The sequence below is a fragment of the Lactuca virosa genome, chromosome 1 (assembly GCF_052849685.1).
Source record: "Lactuca virosa cultivar CGN04683 chromosome 1, Lactuca_virosa_CGN04683_v6, whole genome shotgun sequence".
In the NCBI taxonomy this organism is placed as follows: domain Eukaryota; kingdom Viridiplantae; phylum Streptophyta; class Magnoliopsida; order Asterales; family Asteraceae; genus Lactuca; species Lactuca virosa.
Genome location: NC_136426.1, coordinates 49,092,458 through 49,112,251, shown reverse-complemented (window position 1 = coordinate 49,112,251; position 19,794 = coordinate 49,092,458). Strand labels below are relative to the sequence as shown.

General features: G+C 32.8%; 1 protein-coding gene, 2 long non-coding RNA genes and 1 other non-coding gene across 7 annotated transcripts; all 4 read left to right on the top strand.

The window, feature by feature from the left end:
• Positions 1-21: 21 nt before the first annotated feature.
• On the top strand, positions 22-9,311 carry LOC145124587 (transducin family protein / WD-40 repeat family protein). Of its 2 annotated transcripts, XM_079060022.1 has the most exons (19): positions 1,993-2,343; positions 3,745-3,904; positions 4,040-4,067; positions 4,164-4,264; positions 4,392-4,595; positions 4,668-4,911; positions 5,323-5,498; positions 5,575-5,657; positions 5,853-5,925; positions 6,138-6,203; positions 6,297-6,339; positions 6,457-6,596; positions 6,728-6,940; positions 7,255-7,339; positions 7,440-7,734; positions 7,878-8,142; positions 8,265-8,490; positions 8,636-8,850; positions 8,936-9,311. In XM_079060022.1, the coding sequence occupies exons 2-19, from the start codon at positions 3,779-3,781 to the stop codon at positions 9,071-9,073; spliced, it is 2,721 nt and encodes a 906-aa protein (XP_078916148.1). In that variant the 5' UTR covers positions 1,993-2,343; positions 3,745-3,778; the 3' UTR covers positions 9,074-9,311. The 2 variants fall into 2 exon arrangements, with proteins under 2 accessions (XP_078916206.1, XP_078916148.1); XM_079060080.1 differs by lacking the exons at positions 1,993-2,343; positions 3,745-3,904; positions 4,040-4,067; positions 4,164-4,264; positions 4,392-4,595 and adding an exon at positions 22-64.
• Positions 9,312-9,795: 484 nt separating this feature from the next.
• TRNAP-UGG (transfer RNA proline (anticodon UGG)) lies at positions 9,796-9,867 on the top strand. The gene has a single exon. It is a non-coding gene; the product is annotated as a tRNA-Pro (tRNA).
• A 4,197-nt stretch (positions 9,868-14,064) lies between these two features.
• LOC145104627 (uncharacterized) lies at positions 14,065-15,575 on the top strand. The gene is made up of 2 exons (XR_013707115.1): positions 14,065-14,452; positions 15,268-15,575. It is a non-coding gene; the product is annotated as an uncharacterized LOC145104627 (long non-coding RNA).
• Positions 15,576-16,624: 1,049 nt separating this feature from the next.
• Positions 16,625-18,883, top strand: LOC145124489 (uncharacterized). 3 transcript variants are annotated; one of them, XR_013715654.1, is made up of 5 exons: positions 16,625-16,927; positions 17,640-17,843; positions 18,000-18,073; positions 18,628-18,713; positions 18,801-18,883. It is a non-coding gene; the product is annotated as an uncharacterized LOC145124489 (long non-coding RNA). The 3 variants fall into 3 exon arrangements; XR_013715655.1 differs by lacking the exon at positions 18,628-18,713; XR_013715648.1 differs by having other exon boundaries at positions 18,628-18,883.
• The last annotated feature ends 911 nt before the right edge of the window (positions 18,884-19,794 follow it).

Sequence of the window (19,794 nt, the reverse complement as noted above, 5' to 3'; positions counted from 1 at the left end):
TATTTTGCTAGATAATGAATTCACTCCAAGTTGTATTATGCATCCAGACACTTACTTAAACAAGGTAACATTTGTTGCTGCTTTGTCACATATTCTTCACTAGTAGTAACTTACTGAAAGCATGTAAACAAGTGATTTTTGGAAGTCAAGATGGCTCACTTCAACTTTGGAACATCAGCATAAAGAAAAAACTTTATGAGTTCAAAGGGTGGAATTCATCTATATCATGTTGTGTTTCTTCTCCAGCTTTAGATGTGATTGCTGTTGGGTGTGCTGTTGGAAAGATTCATGTTCACAATATTCGTTATGATGAAGAAGTGGTTGCTTTTAGTCAAACTACTCGAGGTGTCGTGACAACATTGTCATTCAAAACTTGTAAGGGGATTTTTTTTTCTCACATCAAGTCCTGTATTGGTAAAGTGGCTGAATGGATAATGATGTATATTTGGATAATGTGTTGTATACATAAGGATTGTACTATTTATAGACTTTATACCCTTTATAATGGAATCAGTTGATAACTATATGCACAATTTAAGTATTTTGTCTGTGATCCATTGATAACTGTATGCATAACTATTAAAAGTACTTAAAGTGGGAATGACTTCCATTGATAAGTGAACCCATGTGTTGTTAAATACATACAAAAGTGTCAATTGTTATGACTCTACCCATGTGGTGTTACATACAAAAGATTCCCAAACCCTACCCATGTGTTGTTACATATAAAAGATTCCCAAAAGCTTATACAAAGCTTCACATACATTACCCAAAAGCTTATACAAAAGTAAGGATGAGCATATAGATCGGAGAACCGGCCGGAATCGGTACCGGAACTGGAATCCGATGGAACCGGTCGGGCCGGGACGAATGTTATATTATTGTCGATTTTTAGAACCGGGAACCGGTAGAACCGACAAAAACTGGAACCGTATGTTGCTATTTTTCGAGGACCGGTTCCAACATTGAAAACACGGCAAGAACCGATAGGAACCGGAACCGGAAGAACCGACGATCCAGTTCGGTTCCTATTTTCCACCAAGTTCGGTTCCCGGGTCGGGTCCGGTTCCAGCCGGGTCGGTTCCTTTGCTCATCCCTATACAAAAGCATCCAAAAATCTATGCATACACTAGCAACACTGCAACACTTCCTACATGAAACTATTAACCATCATCATGAACCCACATCCACAAACAAATCCAAAAAGTATTGCTAATTTGATCTTCATTCGAACTTTCTCCATTTGTTGTGTCAGTTTCAACACATGTGTAGCAAACAATTGTTGTTCCTCCATCATGACAATCTACATATCCTTCATCTTTGACTCCATCCTTGCAGAACAACAATGTGCATCTCTATCCGCATCCCTTCTCATTTCATTAAGTATGGTCTTGTAGTGTGCATACGGGCCTTCAAGCAGGATCAATCCAATCAAAGTAGTTGCATTTCATCCCGTTTAACTGTAACAAAGATACTCTGATTTATATTTGATAAAAGTTACAATCAACTTATGTGAGATTTCTTACAATCGAAAATGGATAGTTGAAGAACCTGCGAGCTGGATTGGGCAACATCCACGACATTCTCTTCTCCGCAGGGTAACGACAACCACATTTGGGGATAGGTTCAGCTGGGTTACTCCAAATTGTGATTGCTCCGGAGTTGAAATCGATTGGATTAGCCATCGAATGAACTAAGTTTTATGCTTCTTGAGAGAAAATCAGGGGAAAGAATTTGAGTGAAGTGGCCGACGAAACCCTCGTTGCATCGGACATTAATGTGGGTCCACATGCCAAGCTGGAGCTTACATGGCCAACCTAAACTCTCTTAACCGGCTACAAAAGGGGAAATTCCCTTATTAAACAGATAGTTTGAAAGTATAAGGACCCATAACACGCAAAAAATAGAATAATGACATTTTAAAACCAAAATGAAAAGTACGCGCGGATGAAGAGTGACAATAACCCTATTTAAAATCAAGAGTGATTCTGATATGGTGAGGTAGTGACGTGCTAGGTGTCTGGAGAGATAAAAACTCGAATTTCCGTCGCTAAACCCTAAACCCTAGCATTCTTTGTCTTCACCACACAGGCATGCAACCTATTCTAAAGTCTGTGAAGTACCTTTAACCTAAAAAAAAAAAAGACACGCCTTTCTTTGTTTTCTATCTACGCCTCCATTCTTCCAAACTTCCCACCCTCGAAGCCTCTACCGTCGGCCACTCCCTCTTCGCTCCGGCACCGTCTTCGTCGTTCATCACCTCTTATCAGCACCGCCGCCCTCCTCTCCGATCGCAGGCGACCAGGCGAACAGCTACAACTCCTCTCCTATTGCAGCGAACAGGTTTTTTTCTTTTCTCTTCGTTTTTTTTTTTTCAGTTCTAACATGAAATTGAGGATTAATCTTGTTGGAAAACTCTCTAATGAACTGAAATTCTTGTTTTTTGATATTGGAAATCCGAAAATATTGAAGAAAATGGATTTTCTTGCTTCAAATTATTGTTAAATGTTGCTGAAAATCAATATTCATTGGTATATTTTGCTGTCATATACTTCGTAACTTATCTGAATTCATATAATATATGTTATTGTGGATTTTTTTCTTCTACCGGGAGTTATGCTCACGTGCTTGGTCTATGTAGTTTTATGTTATATTGTTATTCAGTACTTTACTTTTTGTATGCATTTTGGCAACTACTTGTTGAGTTTTGATTTCACTATGAATTGCTGCAATACATATTTATAGTTGATGTTGACTAGGTTTTCAGTTTGGGCCATATAAGTTATTGGCTAAATGTGCGAATTTTTTCCTGAGTTATGACTCATCAGTGATTTGAGGAAGAGGGTTTTCAATTTGGGCCATATAGGTTATAGAACTTTAGGCTTGGGTCCTAATTGAAGCTAGGAAAGAAATTAGTACTCTTAGGGAAAAGCTTGTGTGTAATTTGGAGAAATTTAAGTTACTGTAGTGTTTGAAAAGTCTAGAGTTTTTAGAGGAGAGTAGGAAGTTTGCATGAAATTTTGAAGGAAAGATGTTTTATTTCCAGTTATAATGTGCCAAGTTTATTATTCCTGCTTTATTTGGTTTTCATTGATGTGAACTTTATGCCCCGAGATGTTTGTTGAGCTTCTCCAAATATATGTATGTATGGTGTTTGTTGAATTTGTCCAAATACATGTTTCCTAAAATTCACGCTTTATTGTAAGAATTGTATGCAAACTTTTTTTCTTTACTGTCCAGATATATTTGAAGTTACTAACAGTGGCGTGATAAGATTTTTTATTGAACAACATTTGTTTGGATTTTGACATAAAAGTCCTGAAGTTTGGCAAGTTTTTTCAGTTCTGCCCTTGTAGCGGTTTTTGGTTCACTAAAGCCAGAAGTTTGCAAAAAAAAAAAAAAAAAATTCAAATTTACCCTTTTTGCAGGTTTACCCGGTAAAACCGAAAATTTCTGCCAAACTTAAGGGCTTTAATGAACCAGAAATACGCAAAAGGGTAAAACTGAAAAAAAAAAAGTTGTAATTTTTCGGCATTAATGAACCAAAAATCACTGCAGAAACAAAAACCAACAAAGTTTGCCAAACTTAAGGACTTTTATGTCAAAAGCCCTTTTAATTTCTTTCAATTAAGAAAGACACCACATGGTTCATCTTTTCTCATAAACCCCTGAAGCCGAAAACATAAATAAAACCCTAGTTTCTCCAATTTTTTCTTCACCTCCATCCATTATTTTTTCATTTAGCGTTGCAAACAACTGGGAGAAGATTTAGAGATAAATGGGGATATTCGAACCTTTTCGTGCAATTGGATACATCACAAGCAGCGTTCCTTTCTCTGTTCAAAGATTGGGCACAGAGACCTTTGTCACAGTCAGTGTTGGCAAATCCTGGCAGATTTACAATGTAAGACAGCTGTTTTTTTTCTCCATTCTGCTGTTTGTGGTTGTATTGATTCTGTATTTATTTAATTATTTTTTTTTCTTTGTGGGTTTTGTTTAATCTAAATAATCATAACATGTGCTCTTCTTTGCTTGACAGTGTGCTAAGCTCAGTCTGGTTCTTGTTGGTAAGTTTACTTATACATTTTAAAATTTTAATATGTGATCTGCTATCAATAAACTAAAAAGAATTCAGTTTATAATGTTTGTATATTCTTTAAAAGGTCCTCAACTTGCAAAAAAGATTCGGGCTCTTGCATCATATCGTGACTATACATTTGCTGCATATGGAAACGATATTGGGGTATTCAAGCGTGCTCATCAGGTTCTAAATTTACATCCTTCTTACTTCTTAAGATTGTTAAAAAGGTCTTGTTTGATGCTTGTAAAGTATAGTTTTGAAAAAGTACAATTATGCAAATTAAGCTGAAAGGTATTGTGCATACAAACAGGTAGCTACATGGAGTAGACACAATGCTAAAGTCAACTTGTTGCTTCTATTTGGAGAACACGTCCTTAGTGTTGATGTAGAAGGCAATGTTTTCATATGGGCCTTCAAAGGAACTGATGAAAATCCCTCTCCAGTTGGACATATTTTGCTAGATAATGAATTCACTCCAAGTTGTATTATGCATCCAGACACTTACTTAAACAAGGTAACATTTGTTGCTGCTTTATCACATATTCTTCACTAGTAGTAACTTAACTTACTGAAAGCATGTAAACAGGTGATTTTTGGAAGTCAAGCTGGTTCACTTCAACTTTGGAACATCAGCACAAAGAAAAAACTTTATGAGTTCAAAGGGTGGAATTCATCTATATCCTGTTGTGTTTCTTCTCCAGCTTTAGATGTGATTGCTGTTGGGTGTGCTGATGGAAAGATTCATGTTCACAATATTCGTTATGATGAAGAAGTGGTTGCTTTTAGTCAAACTACTCGAGGTGCTGTGACAGCATTGTCATTCAGAACTGGTAAGGGGATTTTTTTTTTCTCACATTAAGTCCTGTATTGGTAAAGTGTCTGAATGGATAATGATCTATGTCTGGATGAAGTGCTGTGTACATAAGGATTGTATATTTGTATTATTTCTAGACTGAATAAACCGTTTGAATGGGACTAAATAACCATTTAACCCTTACATTTAAAAAAAGGTTTCAGTGTTCATCAATTTCAACATGAGAGGAGTTGGGAGGAAAAAAGAAGCGAAAATAGGTAAAGGGTTAGTGTCTGAATACGTTAAGTCAAGTTTATTGGCTTAACCGATTAAGTCATTCAGTCAAGATTAAGTGAAAAAGAAACATGTATAGCTGTCGTGATCTCATTGGCTGATGATTGTTGAAGAATGTATGATTATATTTCTCAATTTTCATTTTATTTTGTAGATGGTCAACCTCTTTTAGCATCTGGAGGTTCATCTGGTGTCATAAGCATATGGAATCTTGAAAAGAGGCGGCTACAATCTGTTATCAGAGATGCTCATGATAGCTCTGTGATTTCATTGCATTTTTTTGCTAATGAACCGGTGTTAATGAGTACATCTGCAGACAACTCTATAAAGGTAAAAAACATGAAAAATCTCTATGATTGTGATTTCATTGCATTTCTTGGATCTTACTTCATATGTACTTTTGTAGATGTGGATTTTTGATACAAGGGATGGTGATCCTCGTTTGTTAAAGTTCCGAAGTGGTCACAGTGCACCTCCTCTTTGTATAAGGTAATAAGATGTTTACAATCACACCAAACCTGTTAGTATGAATGTATTATAAAAAGTCAGTATGGAGTGTGAATTTTGAACTATTACTTTTGTTTTTCTTTTATGTATACAAAATGTGTATATGTTAATATATTATATATGAACCAAAGATATTATATATATGTTGTCTGTCATGTTGATAGAGAGACTTTGCAGGTTCTATGCTAATGGGAGACACATTCTATCTGCTGGTCAAGATCGTGCATTCCGCCTCTTCTCTGTTATTCAGGTTGAATACCATCTTCGCACTCACACACAGTATTATATATATATGCACACACACATACACACATGCATACACACACACACACATATATATATAATATGTGTTCTGTATGGTTTTACCTTTATTGTAGTTTACATCAAAGTGTAATTGAAATTAAACACTTGATTTTTTTAATAAATTTTCATCTTATGTGTATCTATAATTGTTTCAATCAGGATCAACAAAGTAGAGAGCTTTCTCAGCGTCATGTAACAAAAAGAGCAAAGAAACTTAAAGTGAAGGTATGATGAGCATGCAAACCTATTTTTTAGCGAATACAGTTTTGTTCAGATTCATGTTTTTCATCTTACATTTCTAATTGTTTTTTTTTTCAGCAAGAAGAAATAAAATTGAAGCCTGTGATTGCATTTGATGTTGGTATGTTATCTTATCAAAATCTAACATTGCTCTGTCGCAGTTGATTCATAAATTTGTTTTTTATGTTTTTACTTAAACTTGTCATCTAATGTTTCATTTTGGGGCTAATTGTAATAGCTGAAATTAGGGAACGAGATTGGTCGAATGTAGTTACATGTCATATGGATACTCCACATGCATATGTTTGGAGGCTACAAAATTTTGTTCTTGGTGAGCATATCCTGACACCTACCACAGATATTCAAGCTCCGGTGAAGGTAATTGTTCTAAGTCACTTGTCTGTATCATTACTTGTTTTACTACAATAATTTACAACATTATTAATGTATTGTTAGTAAAATAGGCTTGAGCCACATTATATCTCAATGTTTTTTTTTTTCAATGGCAGGCTTGCACTATCAGTTCATGTGGGAATTTTGCTATACTAGGCACAGCAGGTGGTTGGATTGAAAAATTTAACCTTCAATCTGGTATGAGCAGAGGATGTTATGTGGACATGTCTGAAAAAGGAAGCTGTGCTCATGATGGAGAGGTGGTTGGTGTTGCCTGTGATTCAACAAATTCTCTAATGATCAGTGCAGGGTATAATGGTGATGTAAAGGTATGTGCTTCATAAACAAGCTATCATCAAAATAATATGTTTCCTTTTTTGCAAAAGGGTATAGTTGTAATAATGAAAAGTTAAAAAAAACGGTGTCATTGAAAAGTACCTCAACTAAAATGGGCTATATTGCACCAAACTAAGAAAATGGAAGCTATCACATTCCATTCCACTGCACAAAACAAACATGCTTTTCTATTTCTCCATTTCTTTGGAATGAACCATTCCATTCCTTGTCTGATTCCATCATACCAAATACTACATTAAAATGCCAGTTTCTGGTGTATCTCAGTAATGTTGTGTTTTTTTTTAAGGTTTGGAGTTTTAAAGGACGAGAACTAAAATCAAGGTGGGAAATTGGTTGCAAAGTGGTTAAGATCATCTACCATCGTTCTAATGGTAGTTTATGTTTTCTCTCTTATCATACGCACACAATGACACAAAGTTATGTAGCTTACATGATGATTGAATTGATGAAAAACCTCTTGATTGATTTCAGGTCTTTTGGCTAGTGTTACGGATGATTTGGTTATACGTATGTTTGATGTGGTGGCATTAAAAATGGTTCGTAAGTTTGAAGGTCATACTGATAGGATCACAGACATTTGTTTTAGTGAAGATGGAAAATGGCTTTTGTCTTCCAGTATGGATGGCACTCTTAGGATTTGGGACGTGATTTTGGCAAGGCAGATTGATGCTATACATGTTGATGTATCTATTACTGCTTTGTCTTTATCACCAAATATGGATGTTTTGGCTACAACTCATGTCGATCAGAATGGAGTCTATCTCTGGTAAGCTGTTTCTATTTTCTGCTCAGTTCTTATTCTTATACCTCAAACTTCATAATTTGGCCAATTTTAGCAGTGACATATGCTTCATGATTGGGATGTTAATAAAAAAAAGTTGAAATCTGTATTGTTGTGTGTGTTATCAGGGTAAACCAGGCAATGTTTTCTGGGGCCCCACATATTGATTCTTATGGAAGTGGAAAGGAGGTGGTGAAGGTTAAATTGCCTTCCATCTCTTCAGGAGGAGGAGGAGAGGTTTCTAAAGATGATGGTGGTTCAGATAATAAGCCGCCTACTTTCACCAACTCTCAGCCTCCTCAACTGCTTGATAAACAAATTCCAGATCTTGTTACCCTTTCAATGTTACCCAAGAGCCAGTGGCAAAGTTTGATCAATTTGGACATCATTAAGGTTTGTTTTTTTACTCTTCAAATATGCATATTATTATTATTGGCTCTCAAAAACTCAGACTTAAATATTTCATTGTTTTGGCTATTGTGATTAAAAGTAGTTTTGCAAATTGCAAATTTCAGGAACGCAACAAGCCGATTGAGCCTCCAAAAAAACCTGAGAAAGCCCCATTCTTTTTACCTTCAATACCCTCCCTTTCTGGAGAAATTTTGTTTAAGGTAGCAACAACTGACCAGACCACCGATGAAGAAAAGGGAACACAAGCGGATGATCACTTTCATAAAGTTACCAATCTGCCCTCGTCTCCCTTTGTACAATATATCCGGTCATCCGTTGAGACCAAAAACTGTAAGTTTATCATTACTCCTTCCTAAACGTGGTTTCAAAATGACAAGGTTGCCCCTAAACTAAAGCGCACACATCATCATCTCAAAATAATACTCGTATGTGTGAATTTATTTTTTTCAATTGTTTTTTGTATGTGATCGATCAGTTGAGGGGTTGACGGATTATCTGAAAAGTTTCTCTCCTTCAACATTGGATATGGAACTAAGGATGCTTCAGATTATTGATGATGATGAAGAACAAGAACCTGAAAAGAGACCGGAGCTGTTAATCCTTGAACTGCTACTTGAGTATTTAATACATCAAGTATCACATGGAAACAACTTTGAATTCATACAGGCTCTCATCCGATTGTTCTTGAAGGTTTGCACTTTTGTGATTTTGCATATGCTTCAAATTTTAATTCTATTGGATTTGGAGTTGATTGGATTGATATTAATCAATGCAGATACATGGTGAAACAATGAGACGGCATTCCAAGTTAGATAAGCTTCTAGAGGCTCAGTCTGGTATATGGCAAAAGCTAGATGGGATGTTTCAGAGTGCTAGATGTATGGTTACTTTTCTTAGTAACTCACAGTTTTAAATTTTCATCATATCATTAAATACGTCTTGGGTTCTTGTGCATTTTACCACCAAATTTTGTCAATGTCACAAGGACTATTTATGAACTTGTAGAAATTACTTTTTTTGGTAAGGATACACAAACTTTGAGTTTGGAAAATAGGAACAAATGTCTGTTTGATTTGATTCCATCAATTTTGTATTACCTTATATTATGCATATTTATATTTATTTACGCCCTTGCCCTTGATTGTGTTTTATTTTGTGCTTGGTTATCTTATCTACTAACCCTATTTTCATTGGCTGTTTGTATCATATCGCTACTCTTAACTGTAATAATGTAATAAACCAATACTAATATCATCGATTGTAAACTTTAGTGGAAAAAAGTTATCACATTTTGCTTTGAATAAAAATGGTCAACACACATTTTATTGCATTGAACAGATGTCGAAATTGCATTGGGACTGATGTTACAAAAAAATTCTTGTGCCTTTGCTCCGAATTCATTCCTTTGTTCTTGGGCATTATATAATTTTAGTAACACATATGAGAAGTATTGTCGATTGGGCAAGTTAATCTTGTGGTTTGTATTTTCTACACTTTCAAGTATTGTAGATAAAGCTGTTTTGGTTGGTTGTTTGTTTGTTTGTTTTGTTTTTTTTCTTTTCTTGGATATTAGTTTGTAGTATCTAGTTATCTATGCAGAAATATAAATATGAAGGACTAGGAAAATACATAACCGGGCATTTGGTCTAGTGGTATGATTCTCGCTTTGGGTGCGAGAGGTCCCGAGTTCGATTCTCGGAATGCCCCCTTTTTATTTGAAGAGATTGACGACATTTGTTTCCTTTGTCAATTTGTTTTCTATATTATAGATGCATAAAGTATAAGAGTTTTGTACCCGGCCATTTTGTTTAATTAGTAAAACATAGTATTTACCAATGTCTTAATCTTTTATTCTAAAAAATTATTTTTCATCAAAATTGCATTCCAATATATACTATCAATTGCAAATCTCTTGTCCGCTTCTCGATAACTGTTTGATACCTCATCAATTGTTTTGTTAATTTTTTTTTTAATATTAACAAATAAATTCAATTGCAAACGCTGATGCAAATAACTAATTTTCTTAAATTTCTACTTCAAAGATTTTATTAATTTACCAAAAATTGCATTAAATGGTCTTGTTGCTATTCCTAACTGTTTTTGTTGCATTTGTGCTAAGAATTTGTCATTCATGTGGAAAAGAAAGAAAATATGGAAAACAAAAGTGTCTTATAGTAGAATGTATTCCGTCAGAATGTATAAAATGAATCTTAGCAACATTATTCTTTCAGAATGAATTAGTGTTTTTTGTTAGATTTGATGTTTTTGTTGCATTTGTGATAGGAATGGCTTGAAGACCTTATATGAATGACGTGAAAAAATGAATCAAAGATTGATCATACTCACAGTTTAAGAATGTTGTGGTTTTTTAAGAATTACACTTGTTTAGGGATGAGCATATGGACCGGGGAACCGGCCGGAACAGGAACCCGATGGAACCGGTCGGGCCGGGACCGGGACGATATTGTTGTGGATTTTTGGAACCGAGAACCGGTAGGAATCGGTAGAACCAGAACCGTATGTTGCTAGTTCTCGAGGACCGGTTCCAACATTGAAGACACGACAAGAACCGGGAACCGGTAGAACCGACGGTCCGGTTCGGTTCTTAATTTCGGCCGACTTCGGTTCCCGGGTCGGGTCCGGTTCGGGCCAGTTCCAGCCGGGTCGGTTCCTTTGCTCATCCCTACACTTGTTATTCTTTCAGAATGTTGTATTCAAGAATGTTCTTTTTGTATCACAATCATAGAATATAATTATTTGATATATTATTAGTTCAAAAATCGATTTTGTATATTGTTTCATAATGTACTTATTCTTGTTTTCTTCTTATTTATGTATTCTTAAAGGATGTCATAAACTGTTATTCTAACAGAATGTCATTTAAACAGAATTTCATTCTAATAGAATCGCATTCTGACATAATAAAATAAGTTATAATTGGTTATGATTACAAATTAAATTAGAATTGAAATTGAATTAATTTTTTTTTAAAAAAAAATCAGAATTATCCCTTTAAATTCGATTTTTTTAAAATATAGTTAATTGTCTCAAATACCATTTTAATTAAATTTGAGTGATATTATGGTACATGATATTCCATTGTAATATCATAGACCTTCAAAACACATTAATATATGCATATTTATACTTTTTGAATATATATATATATATATATATATATATCATTATTATATATAAAAACCTTAATTTTCTGGTGCCTTCTAAATCAAAATCGCACCCTTCTATAGACTCCACGTCATCTATTTTTGGACAGACGCAATGTTCCATAATTTCGATTAACGCTTTTCTTTCTCCCTCTTCCAAACTATCCGACACACATGTTCAACACTTTGGAGAATCGTTACCTTGATGTTTCAGCCATTTGAAACCGCCCCATTCCACCGTTTCCCTCCGCTGAAACCCATCATCCTCGTCTAATAAATTTCAAACCTTTATTCTAACCCATGGAGGGTGAAAATCGAGAGCTACAGAGAGTGAAGCTTGGTCAACCGGTTTATTTTTCGGGGACCGGTCCCCGTTTTCTCTATTTAATCCCCATCGATCGCCTGAATCCTTTTTATTCAATCGATACCATCACCACGACCCATTTCCCGATTAATCATCGTTAGCATCATCATTCGTCAAATCGATCTAAATGCTTAAGTTTCTTCTTCTCAATTTCAATCTCCAACACCAATATCTATGCCTATTTGATTTGAATTTCTGGTGGAAGAGAACAACAAGCGTCAGTGGTGTCGATCAGTGGCTTTGAGTATATCGTTGAATCAATTTACAGCGATGAAGACTTTCAAAGTCGCTCCTTATGGTGCCTATGTTCGATTTGGGTATGTATAATTACACATTAATATCTACATAACCCTAATTTGATTTTAATTTTAATTTCGACTTTTGTTATTGTTGTTTAGGATTAATCCAAGATTGGATGTTAAAACCCTAAATTATCCGATGGATATCAAATTGTGAATACCAATGTAGAGAACTCTGATTCAGGCTTATTGACTTTCTACAGTTAATACCAAGCAAGCATCCTTGGTTGCACTACAAGGAAAAGATTCCTACAAATAAGGGAACATAAACATGCTACTGTAACTCTGGAAATCTTTCTCCTTTGCAAGTACTAAGTGGACAAGTTTATATTGAAAATTTTAAGCATTAATGTCATAATAACATTTTTACTGATTTCACAGGCTTCAAGGAAGGTTGTTTGTTATCGTTGGTTTGTTTCCTTTTCTTTTCCTGTGTGACCTAATTCTCATTAGTTTCATGAACTTTCTCTATTTGATTTTACAAAATTCTGAATATGATACAATAAACATAATTGGGACATGTTGTGATGTCGGACCATAAAGGCAAAAATCTATCTTTTTTTGAAAATGATTCAGGCTTATCCCAACATTTATGGTCCTTCACAGGATCTCCCATATGGGAACCACAGACGATGCCACACCATTATTTTGTATGTTTCTAGGTTACAAGCTGTCCACATCAGTAAAAGAAAATGTAAATTGGCTGCTATTGTGATTAGATAGTGAGTTAGGTTGCCTATATTGGTTAAAACAGATAAATATGTTGCTATTTTTATTGGTTTCAGATTGCAAGTTGTCCATATTGGTAAAGAATGTGAGTTGGTACCTATATAAGTATAAACAGGTAAATGTGTTGTTATTTGTTTGTTTTCACGTTACAAATTGTCTATAATGGACTAATGGCCACCACTTTGACTCCTTTACCAATATGGGAAATTTTACACCGTTATTATTGAAGAATGACAATTTTTTGTCCGTAGAGGTTGAAAAGGGAAACATGCTTTATATGAGATTCAAGGGGAAAATTCAATCTATTTACAGTTTATGCCCTTTTCTTTTCAAAAATGATCAATTTTGGAAACTATTTGTATTTATATTTCCATAATTATGAAAAACCACCCATTCATGTAAATGATATGATTTCTACTTTTCAAAAAATGATATGTGTATGTTAATGTCAAAAAAAAAAGCTTCTAGATATCAGTAGAAGATAGGGATTTCTTGCTTAAGTTTGGTTATTAAGTAAGTTAATCTTTACAAAGTTTGCCATTTTCTTGATTATTCACTTAATAATTACTGTTTCATTCTTTCTTTCACATGAAACTGATTTACAGAAGGGTCATGTTAATTGGACTGATGCAACTAATAGTACTTTTGGTTTTTTAAGAAAAATATTATTTCCCATGAAACTCAATCTTACTGTATTCAATGCAAAATGATATATTATGCATGTTTTTTGTTATAAAAAGGCAAAATTAATGTCAAACTCAATGATGCTCTTAAACAATCATTTGAGAAAAAATCGACATTACATACCTTATAAAACACCATAAAGTATATGTATATTGTTAGCTCTAATATACTTTAAGATATTTTATAAGTTCTTTGATGCCAAAGTTTTCTATTATGTTTTTTACGCAACATATTTGTGTTAATGCAATGAAAAGAATGGTTGGTGTTTGCTTTTCTATAACAAAATGCATACTAATTTTGCAATGAATAAACTTTGTATTATAGCTTGTATATCTATAAATCGAGCAAAACATATTTTCCAAATTAATTCATTTTCTCATGATTCTTAACAGGCGAAGATGCTCAAGTTAACAAACCTAGAGTTCATCTTTTCTGCTCAGATGGCTGGTCTAGACTCTAGATGATTCAAGCAATATATTGTAGCATTGTACTTTAACCTTTTTCGTTTTTAGCATAACATACTTTAGACACCTTAACAAATATACACAAATTACCTTTTTTTGGGTCGTGCTTAGCACACTACAAAGTTTTCTAGTATATATATATATATATATATATATATATATATATATATAAAAACCTTTTTTATAACAGACCTCCTAAATTAGATTTACAGGGTTTCTTTCACGCCACGTAACACACCTCCTGAACGACGCAACTGACCGCATATCTCTTCTTTCCCTCTCCTGCAACGTTTCATATTCTCCAGGCACAGACGCACCCGCTCAACGATTCCCATCCTACTCTAACCGTAACTCTCGATTTTTTCCCCACAAGAACACCAATCATCCACCAAAAAACCTAATTTTACATACAGCAAATCGCCAATTCATCTATGTTCGCTTGATGCTTTGATTGATCTTCCCAATTTCTTGAATAGAGTACACCGATCAGATCATCCATAAAAAACCCTAACACTAATTTCGGAGGCAGCAATTACGCCAATTTATCTGAATGAGGATTTATTCACCCTCCCGGATTCTTCAACAGAGGTTAGCCTAATGTCCCTTTCCTGCTTCCATTAATTTCTTAAAGGTTTTTCCCTCCTATATGTTGATAGGCCCATTACAACTATAGATTATAAAAGATCTGAATTATATTAGTTGGTAAATTCCTTTCAGCATGCTACAATCATTCTAGGTATGCCAAAAGAATAAAAAAAAAGACCATTATCTCCACATTACAGGTAAAATTTAATGGAAGTCTACCTTCATTTTTAAAATTTCATACTATTGTGCTTTTACATTCATTATAGAGTTATTAATCTTTTTCTACATTGAACCTTCATTGTCTTTCGCATATCATTCTTAATGATTATACAAAAAAGAATTTTGGAGCTAATTATAACTATGATCACAAAAATATTTAACAATGGAACAAAAATGTCGCATCAAATCCAATATTGAAAATAGCACAATTTATCTCAAACATCAGGTAAACACAAAAATTCAAACAATTTTGAGTGTTAGATGTATTTTGCCCAAAAGTGCTTTGTTTCTTATTGCGTTTTTCCTTGTTTAATATTATTAGCTAACATAGGTAGATATAATTAAATCATTAGGAAGCCATGAGGTTACATTTTGATGTCCGGAGGTGTAAAGTATCTCAAACACCAGGTTATACTTTTCCCATAAGTGAATTGCTATTTAACCTTTACCCACCAAGTTACACTTTTAACGTTAATGAATTTATTACTATTTCACCTGCTTAAGCTTTAGGAAGCCACCAGGTTACTTTTATGTTTACGATGGCAACATATTTTTTAAAGACAATATTGTATCTGATTGGGAGAATTTTTTGTATGCAGAACCATGATGTTGTAAATAATGATGTGGAACTGATGGATGGTATCTAACATGTATACTGCTACTCATAGCCCCGATATGATTTTCTTTCACCATGATGTTGTAAAACCAAGATCTTGGAAACTTTCTGGAAAAAAGAGTAGGCTAAGTTATAGTATTATTCTCATCTCTTTCCAATTTGTAAGCCTTTAGTTATGGGTTGTAGAAGTTGTAGAACTTCTGTGTCTTTTTTCTCTTGAATTTCAATGTCAAAATAATATCCAAGTATTAATAGAGTACCAGTAATAGCAATGTAATTTCATTTTCTTAACTGTAATAGCAATGTACAAATATCTCTTTACCATTAATGGAGACATACTTTGTTCTCCAATAATAATAGAAATGTACTTAAAATTCTTCAAAGTTTAGTGCAGGAAATACCCAAAATAGTTGAGATTAAACAAACATGACACAACCAAAAACAAAAAACATATACTAATACTATTGTACACTATGAGAAACAAACCTTATACAATAAATTCATCTTATATGAGTAGCATACAACAAAGGAAATGTCAATTAATAATAAAAAGCAACGATGAAACATGCTTATATCAAATTCCAGCTAACCGCAATGATTCATTCGATTTATTACAACCCTAATTTGTCATATATGACTTATGTTAAATCTCAGATTAGTCCACAACCAACAATATATATCCACACTGATAACCTATCACCTTCCTTATATATGAATTTGTAATCCATTTTATTATGTCCATTTAAAACATGCACCTCATATATAAAGAATTAAACAAAAAGATAAATAAAAAAAACCCTCATGTAATAATAAAGAGTCCATACTCATCCAATGACAATTATCAAAATAATTTCAAAAAAAAGTTCTTACACTTAAGTGATTAAGTCTAAAACAAATATAACTATTCATCACATAACAAAATACCACAAATTTAACTCAACAAGCCAAATTTGAGTAAACATTTTCTTTAATTAAAAAAACTTAACAACTGACGGAAGTAATACACAATGTTCATACCTACATATGTTGAAAAGAATGTCATGCAAAAATAAGTGATATGCAACTTCTATTTAATTGTTGATCATAAGAAACTTCCATTTTATGTTTTTTATTCCTACATTTTACATTAAAATCTCAGCCTGAAATCAATGTATTTAAACTTTTTTGGTTAATATATACTTTGGCAATAGTTCAAAAATTCCGAAATTATCCTCCATGGGTCGTGCTTAGCACGGGCCTCGAAAGATACCTAGTATATATATATATATATATATATATATATATATATATATATATATATATATATATATATATATAAAAGCCCTTTAATTCTCGTTCCTTCTAAAACAAATTCAAGGGGTTCCATTGCTTCCACGTAACCCACGACTGAACGACGCATTAAAACAAATATATCGATTGAATTTCTGGCCGATCGTCGCATCCCTAAAGAAATTCCATTAACCCATCAATTCTTCAATTTTTTTGCATATTTGCCTCCTCTCCAAGAAGAATTTCATGATACTTCCCACGAACACAGAATAAGTAATTACAAGACTAACAACTTCCTTCGCCGCCAACATCTTAAAATCGGACATAGAGAACAACGATTCAGATTGATCCTCAGCCGTGGTTTCTTCCCCAAGGTACATCATCACGAACCCTAATATGAGTTCGACTTTAATTACTTTTGAGTTAATCCAAACGAATAATTTAAAAATCCATTGAACGTTCTTTTACCATCCCCCATTCGACTTTCTAGAGTAAAAATCTTGAATTGGGTTTTGATTATTGTACGTTTCTTCTATGTGTAATTGGGTTTTGATCGGCTTGCTTTTTGCATATATTTTGATTAAAACAATTGCAATGATTGGTGGGTTTTCCATTTTGTTTCAATTTGGTGGTTTAATTTTGGATTACAAACATGTTGACGCCATAAAGTTCTTTGCAATGTCCAATTTATTTGCTTTTTATTTCTATTTCTATTTGGATTTGATTTTCAATTTTCAAGCAATTACTGTGTTCCTCCTGAATTGAATAATTGGGATGGAGTTAGTTTTCTCTATTTCTGAATTTCTGTTTTTGATGTTTCTGATTCATGAATCTGACTTTTACTTTTTATTTTATTGGTTTCATTATATATATATAGATTCAAATGTTTCTCACTATTGTGTGCATTAGAGAACCAATATGAATTTTAGAAAAATTAAACTTTTAACTAAATAAATAAGGCTAATTTGGTAAAATTCATTTATGTTTCCAAAATTACCCTCATTTAATCATGGTAATTCATTAACTTCCTAAAACCTAGTCTTCTCCCGTCTTTATCTTCTAACGATCGGCCTAAAATATCTGTAGCCTCACCTCAATTGGCAACTTGTCGCTCATCTACCAGCCGACCATCACCACCTCGAAATTAAAGCTTTCAGTTTCGTCTTGCATTCCCGCACCACCTCTGTAACAACCCATGTACATCAAAACCATCACAACGACCTTATACAACCAAAGGATCTGATCAGCAACCCATCGCCTACCATCATCATCATCATCATCATCATCTAGGTAACCTAATTATTTCATCCTCGTTTTTATGGTTGTTTTGTTTATTCATAGGTATAAAGTCCCAAAATAAATTGCGATAATTGCCTTTTTTTTCCAGATTTAAGATTTTTTTTATCGATCAAAACCCTAATATAAAAACATTGTTTTTTTTTGTAGTTTCAAACATCCATGTTCAATTGAACAGTTCGTATGGCGAGGCTTATCTCTGCATCTTTTGTTGCTTGTTTCAGGTTTATTTTTTCTCACCATAACCCTAATCCTTTGTAATTTCTAAAATTAAGTATTTATTTTATGTCTAATCGTTGCTAAAGTTTGAAATCAACAATCGATAAATCGGCGTCACCATTCTTTTTACTGTGATTTCTAAAATTCAGAAGGCATCTCATTATTGCCCGCCAACTGTTTATTAAAATGCTTGAATCAAATATTTCATCCATCCATTTGCACATGATGTCCATTAATAAGTATTTATACCCATTTGGGAATTAGAATATGTAAGTTTGTTAATCTGGTCTGGTGTTGGCCTAATGAGGTCTTTATATTTCTCTATTTTGACTTTGCTTATCATTAGTTATTCCATAAACATGATGTCTACTGATAACTATTCAAAACCATTCGGTCAGAATTTATTTATATAAATTCATTCTTTCAGAATGTTTGTATTCTAGCAGAATGTATTTTATGTATTCTGCCAAAATTTATAAAACAAATCTTATCGAAAATATTATTTTAGAATGGTTTAGTGTTTTTGTTAGATTTTAATGTTTTTCTTTTCTCTTTTTAGGTTTTGAAGAGTTTGTCATTCATGTGGAAAAAAAGGAAAATATGAAAAACAAGAGTGTCTTATAGTAGAATTTATTCAGCCAGAATGTATAAAATGAATCTTAGCAACATTATTCTTTCAGAATGAATTAGTGTTTTTTGTTGGATTTGATGTTTTTGTTGCATTTATGATAGGAATGACTTGAAGACCTTATATGAATAACGTGAAGAATGAATCAAAGATTGATCATACTCACAGTTTAAGAATGTTGTTGTTTTTTAAAAATTGCACTTGTTATTCTTTCAGAATGTTGTTATTATTCAAGAATGTTCTTTTTGTATCACAATCATAGAATATAATTATTTGATATATTATTAGTTCAAGAATCGATTTTGTATATTGTTTCATAATGTACATATTCATGTTTTCTTATTATTTATGTATTCTTAAAGGATGTCATAAACTGTTATTCTAACAGAATGTCATTTAAACAGAATTTCATTCTAATAGAATCGCATTCTGACATAATAAAATAAGTTATAATCGGTTATGATTAAAAATTAAATTAAAAATGAAATTTAATTAACTTAAAAAAAACAGAATTATCCTTTCAAATTCGAAAATTTTCTTTTTTAAATATAGTTAATTGTCTAAAATACCCTTTCAATTAAATTTGACTGATATTATGATACATGATATTCCATTATAATATGATAGACTCTCAAAATCATAGTCATTCATTATTTTCATCTATAGGTCCAGAATTCTCCTTACATGCATACAATAGTTACCTAAAACAAAATAACATTACCATATATATATATATATATATATATATATATATATATATATATATATATATATATATATGTGTGTGTAAATTTATGTTTTTTGTTTTATTTTTTCAACTATTATTGACATAAAGTCATGTTGGTTTGGAAAAAATTTAGCCAAATACTCTCTCTCTCTCTCTCTCTCTCTATATATATATATATATATATATATATATATATATATATATATATATATATATATATATATATATATATATATATATATATATATTATCGTAGCATCCAATGATCCAAAGAATATAGATGTATGCGTAACAAAAGGGAAAAAACTAGTTGTGTATTTTTTTACATATATATTGTTTGTTATATAAATTTTGTTGTGATAAGATATCAA